Source organism: Hemibagrus wyckioides, linkage group LG05 (assembly GCF_019097595.1).
Source record: "Hemibagrus wyckioides isolate EC202008001 linkage group LG05, SWU_Hwy_1.0, whole genome shotgun sequence".
In the NCBI taxonomy this organism is placed as follows: Eukaryota; Metazoa; Chordata; class Actinopteri; order Siluriformes; family Bagridae; genus Hemibagrus; species Hemibagrus wyckioides.
Genome location: NC_080714.1, coordinates 19,307,560 through 19,324,762, shown reverse-complemented (window position 1 = coordinate 19,324,762; position 17,203 = coordinate 19,307,560). Strand labels below are relative to the sequence as shown.

At 39.6% G+C, this 17,203-nt stretch overlaps 1 protein-coding gene across 4 annotated transcripts in view; it reads left to right on the top strand.

Annotated features, from left to right (window-relative positions):
* Positions 1–17,203, top strand: part of kazna (kazrin, periplakin interacting protein a) — a 53,648-nt gene that overhangs the window by 10,521 nt on the left and 25,924 nt on the right. For 3 of the 4 annotated variants that reach the window (XM_058389539.1, XM_058389538.1, XM_058389541.1), the window contains exon 2: positions 3,755–3,829. In XM_058389539.1, the coding sequence (XP_058245522.1) occupies positions 3,755–3,829 (75 nt within the window). Of the gene's footprint in view, positions 1–3,754; positions 3,830–12,421; positions 12,630–17,203 lie in introns of those variants that run through there. The other variant, XM_058389540.1, reaches the window with a different exon arrangement.

Sequence of the window (17,203 nt, the reverse complement as noted above, 5' to 3'; positions counted from 1 at the left end):
AGTGGGTTTGGCTGCGGCATGCCTAATTCTTGACGTGTGTTGAGCGCAAGTGCGTGTAATGTCAGGTTGTAATCCGTTAATGTCTGGGCATTAAGCCACACAGCAATGCATCAGTGTTTTCGTACAGGAACCTGTGATCCTCTCCGACTTTTTACTGTCAGCACTTCAGGTAGGCTGGTTGTTGTTGTGTGTGTGTGTGAGTGTGTGTGTTGTCATGTGTTTGACTCTTTGTTGATTGATTTGTTAATGCATACAGAAAATGATGTGTAGTATCAATGTTTAGGCCCCCCCCCCCCCCCCAAAAAAAGAAAGTTGTCTAGGGTTACTTCAGACGTAAAATATAGCATGGCAGTAATAAAGCTGCTTGTTATAAAAATACATACGCTTATATACTGACACTGAATTGTATTTCATTGTATTTTCCAGTTTTTTTTCTCTCCCATTATTTCTGTCTTTTTATATTTCTGCACTGTTCTATAATATTATCTGGAATGGGTTTTCAAACACGCTGACTGCCTGCTGCAATTTCATATGACCACGTGCATGAAACGGGGTTACTGCATGTTTTTCTCACCCGTCGTCTATGCAGTGTGAGGTTGTTGAACAGATTCAGCTTCTGTCTGGAATAATTCAGGGTTAAATGTTGTTGACTGGTTGGCTTAAACTAGGTTTTGATGTACTGCTGGCTGTTTGTGAGAGACATGTCTCAATAGATGGATTAAGTCTATTACAAATGAGGGGGAAAAAAGCATTGTTTATTGTCAAATTTTAAACCCCAGATCCAGCCATACCACTGACGTGGCTTTTGATTTGAGTGAGATGGATGCCGTTCATTTCCTGTGAAACTAGAGATCAATGAACGGGGTATTTTTTTTTCTGTCATGAGACTGGATCAACATTTTTAAAGAAAAGACTGATTGTTTTGGCGTCTAGCGCATCCATTGCTCAAAAGTTTTGTGTAGATCAGTTATGAATCAGTTTTCGTATTTGTATTCACCATTTTAAGCCTCTTTTGAGCCATTTATTCATTCATTTATTAATTCTCCAGTAACTACTTCACCCTGGACACTTTATACTACTTTATAATCTGGCCTTAATGAGGTTGCTTAATGAGAAGCCCATAACACCTACAGACATTTTAGAGTGTCTACTCTGCTTACTGGCATATTTTTTGGAGGTCAGATGAAACTGGAATACCTGAAGGAATCCCATGTGGATGCACTTGATGTATTGCACAAACATGCAGTAACCAGAGCTTAACATTAGCTCTGACACTATGAGGCATCAACAATACCACCTGCTGCACCAAAACAAGCCATGTCTTATTCAGGAGGTGCGGAAACGTTAGCCGTATTTTATCAGCCAGGCCGGTGCGTCGTTGTTAATCCGAGAGTCGTCTATCAGACAGGAAACACTCAGCCTGATTGGTTCTGTTAAACAAACAAGCTAAATAACGGTGAATGACATTTGACAGCGATAACTGACAGTGACTGCTAGTCGTGTAGACTTGAGCATCTGTAACGAACGGGACGCTGATGGCGGGGATCAAACCTGGATCTCCGCCATAAGCTCGATCGCCCGCAGTAGCAGATCAGAGCCAAACGCAGGGATCCAGTACGTGCACTGCTTTTATTTAACAAAAACATTGAACGTAACAGAAATAAGCCATAACTATGACGTGGAAAATAGTCTCAACAAAGCATGACTATAACATAAAAACCTAGATAACACGGCAATAACACACACACACACACACACACTGTGACGTCGACACATAAGCATAATGACTGACACCAACCAAGACAGCAGAACAAACATATATAGAGCAGCATATCAAGGGAAAACAAGGGACGGGTGAGAAAGTGGGAACACACATTAGGAAAGGGCGTGGCACCACCCACATAGGAATAAACCACTTGCCAGGACACCCTAGGGGTTTGGCAAGGAGCTGTCCCAATAACTCTTGACAGCATCACACCCATACCTGTGTGATTTAGACCCACTTATAACAGGTTTTGGAAAGGAGTAGATTCTACTAGATTTTGGAGCGTGGCTATTGATATTTGTGCTCATTCAGCCACAAGGACATTAGTGAGGTCAGGTAATGATGTTGAATGAGGAGGTCTGGGGTGCAGTCGGCGTTCCAGTTCATCTCAGATGATTTGGTTGAGATCAAAACCGTGCATGATACTCGAGTTCTTCAACGGCAGCCTCGTCAAACCATGTCTTTATCAACCTCGCTTTGTGCACAGGTGCATTGTCATGCTGGAACTTAGCAAACATTAATGCTAAAGCAAATTCTATAAAATTTCAACTGATTCAACTTTTTGGAGAAGGCCTACAAATGGGTGTGATGGTCATGTCATATAGTGTAGCTCAAGCATGCTGTTTTATTTAAGTATGTGCAATTTTTGTTCTGTAATAAATCACAGGTTTCAAAATTATGTGCACCCCTAAGGATGTATGTTGGGTGATGGTTTTTGTGATACCTGTTCATGTATCATTAAGCATTTCTGTGTTGATTTAAATGTTTTGCTCATTATCCTGTAAAAAGCTGTCTTAACCTCCTGGCAAAGGCAACCTGGGCAGCAATACCTTTGAAAAAAATATAATTTTTTTTAGACACAATATCATTACTTATAGAGAGAAGGAAAAATAGTTTGCCTAATTGTTTAAATGGAACCTTTTCAATATTGTGTCTAATGATTATTCCTTCTAATCTGCTGGCTTTTATTAACCAGTAAATCAGTAGTTTTGGTGGACCGTGTATGTTGCTCCATGACCATGGTGCAACACACAACAATATTAGAGCAAGCGTGACTACATAAGTGCAGTGCTGTACAATACTGTAGATGCAGCAGACACTATAATGGAATCGATACAGCACACAGTATACAGGTCTTTAAGAGGAGTATTATAAGAGGAGCATTCTGCAGTGAAGATGAACATTGCAAATTGTGTAAAGTTAAAAATAGCAGTAAATGAGCATGCAGAAGAAAAGTGAGATGTAAAGACCACAGTAACCAGAAAGGGAAGATAAGCTTTCGATAAACGAATGGATGAAATTAGATCAGATCATACATGCGTGTTTGTGGGTACAGGTAGAATGTTCTCGTGCCCAGCTAATTACGTTATGAGACGTGTCTGTGACTTGGTGGAGCTGTAATATAGTTGCTGTGTGGGTGCTGTTCTGACTGGAGGCACAAGATATGCTACAGATGTGACATCATTCTGTGATTTTCTTTTTTTTTTCCCTTTCTTCAAAACGCATCCTCTTAGAACAGCTCTAAGCTAAGCTCTCACCCTGGATTTACGCCAAATTGTCTTCCTACTGTGTTGTTCAAAAGAAAAACGGGGGGAAAAAAACCACACGGCAGCTTGGTTGTCAGTAAAGATATATGGCCATGTAAGCTATTGTAAGCTATTGGTGTACCGGTATCTTGAAGTCGTGATTGCCACTCATCCAAGAGGCTTCAATGTGTTCATAAGTGAGTGTGTGTGCTGGTGGGTCATTGATCAGTCAGTGTGCTGTGACTGCTATCATTTCACTCTATCATCCAGCAGACTCTCACATCATCCTCTGAGGGGTTTTGTAGTCAAACTGGCAGCTGATAAAGAAATGGCTTCTTTGCTTCTTCCCCATAGCTGCACTGAACTCATTCTGTGCTGCAGTAATTATTGTTTTTCAGGATTTGTCTTCATGTAGTAACATTGTGCCCCTCTCTCTCTCTCTCTCGCTCTCTCTCTCTTTCAGACGCTGTCAGACAGAGAGGCACTGAGGTCAGCAACTTGGCAAACCTCAGCACCCACGATACAACACTGGATAAAGGTAACAATACTGCAAAAAAAAAAAAAAACCCAGGGATTTGTGTACTATTTGTAGCTCACTCAGGGTTTGGTCTTTTAATTTGTGTAGACATGAACACATTTAAAGGATTGAGCAGTAGCACAGAGGTTCTAATGAGCCTGTGCATCAGATTCGAGCAGGAATATCCAGATTACGTATATAAAGCAGGAAGCAATTACTCAGTAGTAATTGAAGATTTGTTATGGGTGTCTCTAACACACTAAAGAAATTGCTGTAATGCGACAGCTGAACTATCGTGGCGATTAGTGTGTGAATCATGTTCTCTCCATGGTGATGGAAAATGGAAGAAATGTAATTTGTGGGTTTCCTAAAAGGTGAAATCCTCGACGATTCAGTAGCGCTAGATTTGTTGTAGTTTGGTACTTGAGCTCATCATAAATGTATTAGGTTTAAATGTATCAGTGAAAATACAGTTGAAAATGTTTTCAGAACGGAAGAATCTACTGTTTTACAGCTACAATATCTATCTATCTATCTATCTATCTATCTATCTATCTATCTATCTATCTATCTATCTATCTATCTATCCATCTACACCGATCAGGCATAACATTATGAGCAGTGAGAGGTGAAGTGAATTACACTGATTATCTCCTCATCAAGGCACCTGTTAGTGGGTGGGATATATTAGGCAGCAAGTGAACATTTTGTCCTCAAAGTTGATGTGTTAGAAGCAGGAAAAATTTGAAAAGGATTTGAGAAAAAAAAGATTTGAGCGAGTTTGACAAGGGTCAAATTGTGATGGCTAGACGACTGGATCAGAGCATCTCCAAAACTGCAGCTCTTGTGGGGTGTTCCCGGTCTGCAGTGGTCAGTATCTGTCAAAAGTGGTGCAAAGAAGGAACAGTGATGAACCGGCGACAGGGTCATGGCTGGCCAAGGCGCATTGATGCACGTGTGGAGAGAAGGCTGGCCAGTGTGATCCATCTCTAACAGATGAGCTACTGTTGCTCAAATTGCTGAATAAGTTAATTCTGGTTCTGATAGAAAGGTGTCAATACACCGTTCATGACGGGTCAGGGCTGTTTTCGCAGCAAAACAGCGACCAACACAATATTAGGCAGGTAGTTATAATGTTATGCCTGATCTATCTATCTATAACGTAAACAATAAATAACAGAGTCAGTGTAGAGCAGATATGCGGGGGGGGGGGGCTACAGGGGGTGATAATACAACTGAGATGATCCAAAAGCTTCAGTGATGAACCAAATGCACTCCAGCAGAATCAAAAGCATGGCTGCAAAAAACAAACCCAAAGCAAATTCAGCAAAATTGTTACTGTGTTTTCTGATAAGCTACGGTGTTTTGGCTTTGTTGATACGAAGAAAAGAAACGGATAATAAGAAGGATAATACAGAACCTGGACGCTGATGTTGGAATATCTCACACATACACAACAATTTAATAACAGAAACTTTGTTTTCTTAGGCTTAGCCGCTTAAAACTATATTCAGAAGGTGATTGAATAAATGCTGATTGAATAAAAAAAATTATAACCAATTCAAGCTATTACAAAAAAGCTAATACAGCTATTTGGCACATTTACTTTGCTCTCTTGTGTAATTTCAGAAAAACAAAAGCAAAGGAATTCAGGTTTAAAAACTAGCCAGCACCCTGAAAACTTATAACAATAAGCACGCTGAATACTGTTTCTGCCTTTCCAAAGCCTGTTGTGCAGAACGTGTGTCCTGCTGACGCAAACTTTGCAGTCGGGTAGACATATTTAGTCGCAAAGTGTTCGAGTCTTTTGTCTTGTAACCTTGCATTTTTTTTTCTTTATGAGGTCTATTGCACTCAGGTTTCCACTTAACATTCTATCATTTCCACTCAGAAAACCCCTTAAACTCAGCTCAATGGGGAGGACACAGATTGGAATCTAAGGAGTTTAACCCCTTAGTTTCGCTGGAGTTACATAAATGTGAATAAATGAATAAAAACCCAACAGTTATAGCCAGTGTTTTTTGTCATGCCATGGGATTTCTGAAGTGTGGACAGAATATTAAAATTTGCAAACCCCCAACTTCATCAAATGGTTATACGACGAGTGTCCGCTATCTCCATGTACAGCATTTGGCAGACATCCTCATCCAGAGCGACTTCCATTTCTCTCAATTATACAGCTGAGCAGTTGACGGTTAAGGGCCTTGCTTAAGGGCCCAGAAATGGCAGCTTGGGGGTGCTGGGATATGAACTCACAACCTTCTGATCAGTAGACCCACGCCTTAACTACTGAGATACCACCCAATATGCACAGTCATTTATTCACTCTGTATAAGTATAAATATGTTTTTTTTTTTGCTAACCTGCTCAGCTACTTACTGAGGCTACGTGAGCATGCAGTACTTCAGCAATGAAAAATTATTACGAAGAGGAAAATTACAACAGAGAGCATCAGAGAAATATGAGGCTGAATTTAATCATTCGATTTTTTCTTTGGACTTGAGTGTATTTAGCACTGCAAGGTGGGATATATGAGCGTTTATATATATATATATATGTATGTGTATAAATCTGGTACCAATATTGTTGCTGCTGTATTAGAGATTTAGAGGGAAGCAGAGCTGATGTTTTTAAGATTTGTGTCACTAAGTCATTGAAAAAGTCCCAAATTTAGGTAGAGTTCTCTAATAGAGTTCATTGTTTCTCTGTTGGAACATAATTTCAATTCATAATTTTATATAACAATGCTTCAGATGTCTTGTTCACTCATTATATTTATAAGGCTATTTTTTTAACACATCACTATAATGGCATAACAGTTGAAATAAATGGCTGAGAGCCCACAGCAATTTTTCGTATCCTCATTAATTCTGCCTCCTCTTTAACGACTGGCTTGTACTTTTACTTACCAGGTTATTGAACATCCAAGAAGTAAAATCTCACTAAGAACTGAGCCAGGACAATGCAATGTCCAAAACATTAACACATTAGTACATTCATTTCTGTTCCACCTGTAATACCCTTTGGAAAAAAATGCCTTTTGCTAAATATATTTGTTCACACTGGCTGGTAAATTGCTGTATTTTTTCATTCCATCATCCCCTATGACCTCTTTAGCCCAGCAGGGTGTCTTTATAATAGTAGCAATATTTCTGAAGTGTACATATTCACATCACATGGGGCAGAAAACCGTATGGAGCTGTATTGCTTTTTTCGTCTACAACAGCAAGAACCTTTTCCCCACCTCCTGTGGTACTCACCGTGGCGTTTATTTGCTATGTAGTTACTGAACAACTAAGGAACGACAGCACTAAAGTACAGTTAAGGCCAGAAGATTACATGCAGCTAGGCTAAAGATATACACACTCACTCCACACATTTCATGTTATCATCCATTTCCTGCGGTGACAAGTAGCAAAGCGCTTGTATTTACTGTATAAGGTTATCAGTGGGTCTAAATTTTATATGTACACTGTATTGCCAAAAGTTTTGGGACGCCCCTCTAAATCATTGAATTCAGGGGTTGGGCTTGGCCCCTTAGTTCCAGTGAAAGGAACTCTTAATGCTTCAGCATACCAGGACATTTTGGACAATTTCATACGTCAAACTTTGTGGAAACAGTTTGGGGATGACCCCTTCCTGTTCCAACATGACTGCACACCAGTGCACAAAGCAAGGTCCATAAAGACATGGATGAGCGAGTTTGGTGTGGAGGAACTCGACTGGCATACACAGAGTCCTGACCTCAACCCGATAGAACACCTTTGGGATGAATTAGAGCGGAGACTACAAGCCAGGCCTTCTCGTCCAACATCACTGCCTGACCTCATAAATGTGCTTCTAGAGGAATGGTCAAAGATTCCCATAAACACACTCCTAAACCTTGTGGAAAGCCTTCCTAGACGATTTGAAGCTTTAATAGCTGCAAAACGGGCGGGCAAACTCCATATTACATTCGTGTGCATGGAAAGGCATGCATTCCAAAACTTTTGGCAATATAAAGTGTACTTTCCCATATTTGTTTGCCTTTTAATTGCTTGAATTTGAATCAAACCCATGAGGCAACCTTCCACAAGTTTCTCACAATACATTACTAACATTTCTGACAGAGCTGGTCTGACTCATTCAGGTTTGTCTTTCTCTTCATCTCCGATATGCTTTTAAAGTTCAGCCCACAGATTTTCAGGTCATGGCTTTGTGATGGTCACCTCAATACTTTTGGGATAGTTTGTTTTCTTTAAGCCATTTTGTTACATTTTTGTTGATATGCTTGGGGCTTATAGGGATATGCTTGGGGCTTAGGGATCCATTATCCCACACCAACATTGGAATTTGCTTCTGAGTTTGTTCTGCTGGTTAACCGAGTTGCAACCAAGTTTTAACTTTCTGTCTGATGTCGTGAAGTTTAGTTTCTGGTAGTTTAGTTTAGTTTCTAGTATTTCTGGATAGCCCCCCTTTCTCATAATGGCATTTCTAAAATAATGCTGTTTTCCGAAGTGTGCTAAAGTGCATTCATCAGCAAAACAGCCTCACAGCATGATGCCACCACCCCCTTGCTTCACAGTTGGGATAGAGTTCTTCAGTTTAAAAGCCTCACACTATTTCCTCTATGCACAGTGCTCATTATAGCCAACAGTTACATTTTTGTTTCACATGACCAAAGAACAGTCCTCCAAAATTCTGGAGAATCATCTGCAATATTCAGCCTGGCTTTTTATTTCATTCTTAGAGGCTTCTTCCTTGCAAAACAGCTTTTCAGTTCATGGTGATATGGGACTGTCTTAATAATGGATATATCTTATTTGGTTCCTGATGCCTCGAATCCCTTCAACTGGTCAACTACTAGACTACAACTCTTTAACTAGTTGCTGTTCTGGGGTTCAGTGCAACCTTTTGAACCAAAGTTTATTCATCCTTTGAGTTTTTGTGTTTTCCTAAAAGAAGCAGAGACTGTGTAGTCTGAAGATTTTTACATTTGCATGTAATTGTTTGAACAATGGTACATTCAGTATGTTTCTAAGGAGGAATCAAGACTTCTAAAGGTCAAACTCACCCTTGGCTGAGTTGTCTGGATTTTCAAATGGTGTATAGAGCAATAAGGCACTGCTTCAAAACCTTAAGCCTCTTTTACAGCCACTTCCAGTTAACTCCTAGTTACGACAGCCGGCCAATCAGAAGCTTGTAAATGTCATTACATCAATTTCTGGAATCTTCCCGACGGTTTAAAGACACAGTCAGCTGGAATTCTGGGAATTAAAGGCTAAATAAATCTTATTACCTTATTTGCCAAAAGAAATGTATAGTAACGTGAACACGTGTGGAGTGGTATGATACTGAGATTGAATATGTTTACATGCGCTGTATGTAAACGTTCGGTCTCGGCTGTATATGGGTACGGCTTTCCTTCCCTTTTTTTTTTTCTTTTTCCATTCCCACAATTCAGTTGGCGTGTATCTTTATGTGTGCATATGTGTACATTCAATCCTAAATGTTTCTCAGCTAAATTACGCTGTCAATCATCAAGACGGAACACTGCAGCAACTTGACAATCACACAGCCATCTCTGTCTTATGGTAGGTTCTCATACTGCGCTTTGATTTATTATGTTCTTGTACAGCGTATACAGTGGCAGAAAACTGAAAGCAAAATGAAAGGAAATTTTACTCATACACATCTGCAGTCCTTGCAGTCATGGCAACTCGCACAGTGAGGCAGCTCATAGAGAAACCACTTAGTATGCTGGTATTTTCCTGCAATGAATTATCTTACATGTAGCAGTGTTCACTCAATAGAAACGTTATTCTACATGCCGGAGTGGTCTCTGAGACCTCTGCTTCTCGGAAAAAGGAAGGAGACATGTACATGGTGTATATTCATGACAAATCACATCATTTTTGCTCAGTGTTTTCCTCCTGGAAATAACATTACAGTCTTTAAACAACTGTGATTTATAAATGATGAGCAGGAACACAGATTGGACACAGATTACAGATAAACCTTCACCTTAGCTGTCATTCACATAATCCATTCACATAACCCTGATAATCTACAGGACATTCACACAAACCCTTCCTGTATACCGCAGGTTTTTAGATTTCTTGCAGCCAGGAACCTTATTAACTGTAATTTAACATAAATGCCTCAGCCCCCCTCAGTACCGTTATCTTTCTTACATACAAAAGATGTTATGTAAGAATAGAAATGTTGTCTAGTTATTAGAGCAGTGGAGCTTTTTATTCCTGAGTATATACACCGATCAGGCATAACATTATAACCACTGACATTTGAAGTGAATAACACTGATTATCTCTTCATCATGGCACCTGTTAGTGGGTGGGATATATTAGGCAGCATGTGAACATTTTGTCCTCAAAGTTGATGTGTTAGAAGCAGGAAAAAACGGACAAGTGTAAGGATTTGAGTGAGTTTGACAAGGGCCAAATTGAGATGGCTAGACGACTGGATCAGAGCATCTCCAAAATTGCAGCTCTTGTGGGGTGTTCCCGGTCTGCAGTGGTCAGTATCTGTCAAAAGTGGTCCAAGGAAGGAACAGTGGTGAACTGGTGACATAGTCAAGGGCAGCCAAGGCTCATTGATGCACATGGGGAGTGAAGGCTGGCCCGTGTGATCCAATCCAACAGAGCTACTGTTACTCAAATTACTGAAGAAGTTAATGCTGGTTCTGATAGAAAGGTGTCACAATACACAGTGCATCACAGTTTGTTGCATATGGGGCTGCATGCTGACCCCTGTGCACTGCTGAAAGCACAAACAATGGGCATGTGAGCATTAGAACAGAACCACGGAGCAGTGGAAGAAGGTGGCCTGGTCTGATGAATCACGTTTTCATTTACATCACGTGGATGGCCGGGTGCGTGTGAGTCACTTACCAGGGGAACAAATGGCACCAGGATGCACTATAGGAAGAAACCAAGCCGGCAGAGGCAGTGTCATGCTTTTTGGAAATGTTCTGTTGGGAAACCTTGGGTCTTGTCATCCATGTGGATGTTACTTTGACACGTACCACCTACCTAAGCATTGTTGCAGACCATGTACACCCTGTACTGTATTCCCTGATGGCTGTGGCCTCTTTCAGCAGGATAATGTGCCGTGCCACAAAGCAAAGATGGTTCAAGAATGGTTTGATGAGCACAAGAACAAGTTTGAGGTGTTGACTTGGCCTCCGAATTCCCATAATCTCAGTCCAATCGAGCATCTGTGGGATGTACTGGACAAACCATGGAGGCCCCACGTTGCAACTTGGAGGACTTAAAGGATCTGCTGCTAAAATCTTGGTGTCAGATACTACAGCACACCTTCAGGGATCTAGTGGAGTCCATGCCATGACAGCTCCAGACTGTTTTGGCCGCAAAAGGGGGACCAACTCAATATTAGTCCAGGTGGTCATAATGTTATGGCTGATTTGTGTAAAATCCCAGCTTGCTTTATTTTTATTTTATGCTTGAGGTTTAGCTTAAAGCCATTTAATTTAAGGGACCAGTCAAACATGTTATTGACTATAAGAACTCATTAATAAATGTAATAGCTATGATAATGATAGGTTGTGACTCACTGTAACTGAATAATAAAAATAAGTAACTAAATAACAGAGTCACAGGCTATGCTTCACAGTCCTCTTTTAGAGAAAAGCTACTGCATACTTTATTGTATGTCATGTCGACCTGGCTTTAGTTCATTCAACAAGCTTTCAATGAGCCCTTCATTAGGTCCTCCACTGTGGTTAGAACTCTTCCTTGTACACAAAAATCATTATCTACAGTAATCCTACACTTCTACTCAAACAATTAAGTTATCAAGTGGTATAAACTCTACTCAAAGGTGCCTATAGAAAACAATTTAACAGATATTACAGTTTACAGAACCTGTTCTAGAGGAATGAGGCTGAACAGGCCTTCTCACGGCTCCAGGGTCCCCGGTTTGATCTTCAGCTCGGGTTACAGTTTGTGTGGAGTGTCTGCACATGTTCTACCTGCCTCGCACTGGGTTTCCTCAAGGTTTTCCAGTTTCTTTGCATCTCCCAGAAAACGTGTCAGTAGGTGGATACGCGAAGATCAATTGCGGCATAGCCAGTGATACTGGGATGATCTCCAGATCCAAGAGAGTGAACGAGTTCCCAGATTCTGATTTTATCCATTCTGGTGTCATTACATTGTTTTGTTTTTGCAGAAGATTATATGTTCTTATTTGCTAAGTGCCGAGTTTTGGTTTCCACTGTTTCCCAATCGGAGGATTAAAGACTTAAAGGGAAGACACAACCAAAAGGTTTTTTTTTTTTTTTTTTTTGGTTGATCTAACATCTGTTTTATGTTATTTTAAATAGTAAGACAATAAATATGAACTTTCACACAGTTCGGTTGAATGTTTTCTTTTTCTGTATCTATTGAAGTAAAGAAAGAGAAGCAGAGAAGAGAATGAATGCACCTGCTCTGTAATTCTACACCATGTTCCCAGCTCCACCCCTTCCCTCACCTGTGTGTGTGTTGGACTTTACGGCATTATTTCCACGTTGTCCCTCCCAGTTAGTTTGAAAGAGAGAGCAAGGGAGGGTGTGTGGGGAGGAGTAAAGCAACTCTAGTGGTTGTTGCTCTCAATACAGAGAGACAGACAGAGAGAAAAGCCAACGGACACAGAAGGACACAGTGACACAAAGGTTCAATGATTGGTTCCGTCTTCTGGAGGTCAGAGGTCTGATGACGCTTCGGTGGTGTAATTGTTTAAAATGACGTACCAGTAGCCGCTGTTGGAAGAGTGCTGTGAAGAAAGCGTGAAATGAAGTCAGTCAGAGAGGACAGGAAAACCGGTGAGTAGCTGGCATTTGTCCTGAGAGAGGGCTGAAACGTTCATTGGTCTCGATTACATGTGAGAGGGGTTTAAAAGATCTGAATGAATGATTACGCTCTGTGTGGGGTGAGTGAGGCCGGAGGTGGGCGGTTCCTGAAGGCACCAAGACCGCTCAAAACTGTTATGATCTTTGGACCTGTTTACTTTTAAACTGAGGTATCAGGCACATGGAAAGCAAATACTGTTCATATAAAACCCCCGTTTCCATTCACACTCAGGTAGTGATAATGGAATAATGAGAGGAGGTTCAGCATCAACCTGTACAGAGGTTGTCTGTGATAATGACTTGTGTGTGCTCGCATGTTCGCATGTTACAAAACGTTTAGGGCTTTTGGATTTAGTTTTCGAAAATGAAGTGTGATTTAAATTGATTCTCAGTCTGAGCTCCTAAGATTCACAGCTTCGTGATCGTTTTTTAGTACACCACACAATAATCTGTCTTGGCCTCAGCACTCTGTTTCTTCATTTCTAACTTCGTTTTTCATCTCCTCCTCAAATCACTCTGGGATTTCCTATTCTCTTGTGGCTCGTTCGTGCTCGTACATCGTCTGTTGTGGTCCGAGTTTGGGGTTTTTTTTTTTTTTTCCCCCCTACTTAAATAAATGGCCTCGCAGAAGAGACATTCCTAGTGAGTCTGGAATGTTTTGTCAATAAATATGGCCAAGAACTGACTGCTTTCCCCGAAAGAGGCAATTTGACTAACATGGCAGATGGCCAAAGTCAAATCTTTTCCCATACCCTGTTGACAAACATGAACAAGACTTTCCGAAAAAAAAAAAAATCTATTCGAGTACTGACATTAGCACACACAAGTGCGTATAGATGGTAGTGCACAGAGTCAGTTTGATTGAAGCCTTCAACATTCTGAATGGTTGAAGCCAGAATAGTGAAGAAGGACCTCAGATGCTTAGAAGAACAAAGCCTCAGTGAAGTGCAAGGCAGTATATAAATTTAAAACATTAATTATAATCATACATCCTGGAATCGAACCTCCCTACTGAACCTGAACAATAATTTTTTCCGAGCTATAAGGCAGCTACCTTTATATATTATGCTACCATACTAAGCTCTGAAATGACCATCAAAATTCTTTCATTATGAAGTAAATATTATATCTAATATTCAAGCTAAGCACCATAATCAATGAATGAAGCTCTCCAGCAGAGCCCTAACTTGATGTTTGTCCAGCAGTAAGCCAACCTTAGCAATAATGAGTTGTCCTTTCATGCAGCATTGTGTGTACAGTATTCAAAGCCCAAAGCGTATTCCTTTCGAATGACATGCATTCAGGGAAACAAAGATTGTTTGCTATGGAATACACAAAAATGAACAAACGCATCCGGGTTGCATACTGAGTGTATCCTCATGGGTGAACGTGCAGCGATATGTACAGCAGAGTTTTTGGAAAAACAAGTACATCGGTTGCCATTGTAGTTTGTGTTATTTTAAATATCTCAACCAGTTTCTTACAGTTTCTCATCTGTACCTTACCTTGTGTCAATAAAAAATGGAATAAATGATAGAAATGTGGCACGTTTTTTGCTGCTTTCTCACCAGATAATTAACAGAATCATTACCTCGAGCAGAGAAGCCTAATTTTATGGTTAGGCGACACATGAATGTAAATAAGTGTAAATAATTCTAATGTAAAGTTCACCACACAAATCCAGGGCAATTCAGGTTTGTTCGATTTTTTAATATATATATATATATATATATATATATATATATATATATATATATAATTTTTTATTTTTTTTTATTTAAACTCTGGATTTTCTGGGGGAAACTGGATTTTCTGGAGTTTCAGAGTTGGAGGCGTGAAAGGAAGAAAGCAATGGATACAACATCTGTAGTTAACAGTAAATTAGTCCAAATTAAATGTTTACTCATCTCAGCAACTGATTTCATTTATTATGTGTTCGGGTGATTGAAATACAAGCAAATTACGATATGCAATATTACAAAAATAATTTATAGTGGCTTCATGAATTGATTAAAAAAAGAACACACACCTGATGCTCATTTTTCCCCCCATCATTTTATAGCAGTAGAGTTTATAAACCTTGCTGTATTTTTTGTAGTGAATAAAGAGAAGGTACACTTGTTTCTTCCTTCCACCAAATTGACTTGAACGCACCCGACACCGTAATTATGACTTGTAAATAACCTTTCCAGGACGATTTGAATGCACAGTTTGACACGAAGAGGCGACAAAATTAGGAAAATAATCAGTGATGGGGTGGAGAGATGGGGAAGAGATGATTATTTTCCTCTAACAGCACTTTCTGAAGTGCTTTGTTTCTCATATACTATAACAATCTGGCAAAGATTACATTTTTTATTATTCCTTTTTATTAAAGATTTTTTTGTCAGTTCATAGTTTTATATTTTATGTTCTGTAACGTCCTTTAAAAGTTAGTTCTTGTCATTGGTTAGTGCAGATAAACAATTTTTCCATCAGCAGCCTCTCTCTCTCTCTCTCGGTTACTAAAGCAGGAAAAATGTCATCTTACTGAGAAAGTACAAGGTCCTCCATCTTCAGAGCAGCTCTATGTCTCTCCTACAAATCTCTGGCACTGTAGATTCTGGCAATAAATGTTAAACAAATGGCTCCTCAAAAGAATCTTAATCTGTTTTCCTAAATAATAAGTTATTTTATCCACTTACTATTAAACTTAAGCTATGTAAGTGTCTGCAATAGAAGTTCCAGTGGATTAGATGTAACTATGGAAACAGTAATGCATTATAAGCAGCACATTACAATATAAACCTATGATTTGCATCCAGCATTGTTGTGAGAGCTGCTGTTATAGAACATTAATCACCTTCTGACCAATCAGATTCAAGCATTCAACAGCGCTGTGGTATAAAAACCTATTATTTTCTAGCTTCTGTAATTATAGGCCTGTGGCTGAATTTGCCATTAAGCAGTTGCATTAAGCATAATGATATTCAAGTAATGCAGACATTTTGTGAAAGCAGATGGTAAACCTCATTCTGTTGTACACGAAGCAAACTAAGGTCATTTATCCATTTTCTGTACAAGCTTGATTCACAACTTGTTACTTTTGCCAGCTGGCTTGGCGCTTGTGTTTATATGCTTCTTCATGTTACGATCTTTTTTAACCATTTCCGTTCTTTTGTTATTACAGGGCATGTTTCAGAGTTTGACGCTTTCTGTCCATCATTATAAACGGGTTTTAGGCTTTCAGTATACACAGAGCCTCTGAGAAAACACTTTCGAAACCCGGCATAATTCACAGCAGCTCATGGAAATCTGTAAAACAGCATGTAATGTACTCTGGGGAAAGAAAACTCCCTGAATTTACTTAATTCAAATGTGTACATCGGTTCCATGTGACTGAATCGAGTTTGTTTTTTAAATTCCATTGTGATTCCATCATTTATTTTTGCCTTACGCAGCAGCCGCCTTACCGAACACTCGTGTTAATTTAATACTACAGTTATTTACTTTCAGTGTCTCGCAGGATTTCATAATTGGTTTACTTTAACAGTAGGTGAATTGATCATGCTCAATCTACTTAATTCAATCTAGTAATTAGACACTTGTTTAAATAAAGTTTAGAAGTAGGCAACGAAACCACGGTTTGATGAGAAACTTAATATTTTTTACCGTACACTAATAACAGAACATTTCAGCATGACTGTTCCCAATTATCCCAGTTAGTAATTAGACTATACCCCGCACACTAACTCTCTAGTTATCACAGGAAACCCAGTACTAGGAGAAAAGCTGTAGCACCGTGTGTGAATGTAAAACAGCAGGATGACTCAACACTAACAGTGACACCGATTGCTCATTCCTCGTTATTTTCTCCACCAGGAAGTCCGTGGCCAAATCCATCTGTACTGTCATGGCAGCTTTTTAATAGATTTCATTTCATGTGACTAATATATAACTAGATTAAGTTTGTTGGCCTACTTTCTGAATCACACCGAGGTGGCGTTAAATGAATGATCGCATAAATCAAAGCCTGCCATCATGGTTAGCTTCCAGAATGCCTGGAGTCATGTTTTTCCACACAATGTCACAAAATGGTTCCCTTTATTCACTGGGATTGGTTATGTTTAGTTGTGTTAGTGACAAATTGGACGCATATGTCCTCCTGTCCAGCTCATACTGTCTTAATGGGTAAAAGAAGCTTGGCTACTTAGCTACTACCAAAACTGCAAACAATCATTGGATAGTTTTAACAATTTTGTTTCCAAACAGAGCTGAGCTCACAAGTCAGGTCAAGTCAGAAAGCTTTTATTGTCATTTCAAGCGTATATAGCTGGCGCAGTACACTGTGAAATGAGACAACATTTCTCCAGGACCCTGGTGCTACATAAAACAACATAGAGCCACATAACACAACACAGAGCTAAGGACTATTAGTAGGTTGTCCTAGCCACATAAAGTGCAAAACAATACACAATATAGCGCAGACCAATATACATTCTGTATAATAATGTTATACGGTGCAATGTGCAAAATAGGAAAACTGTAAACAAAGAGGGTTCTTGTAA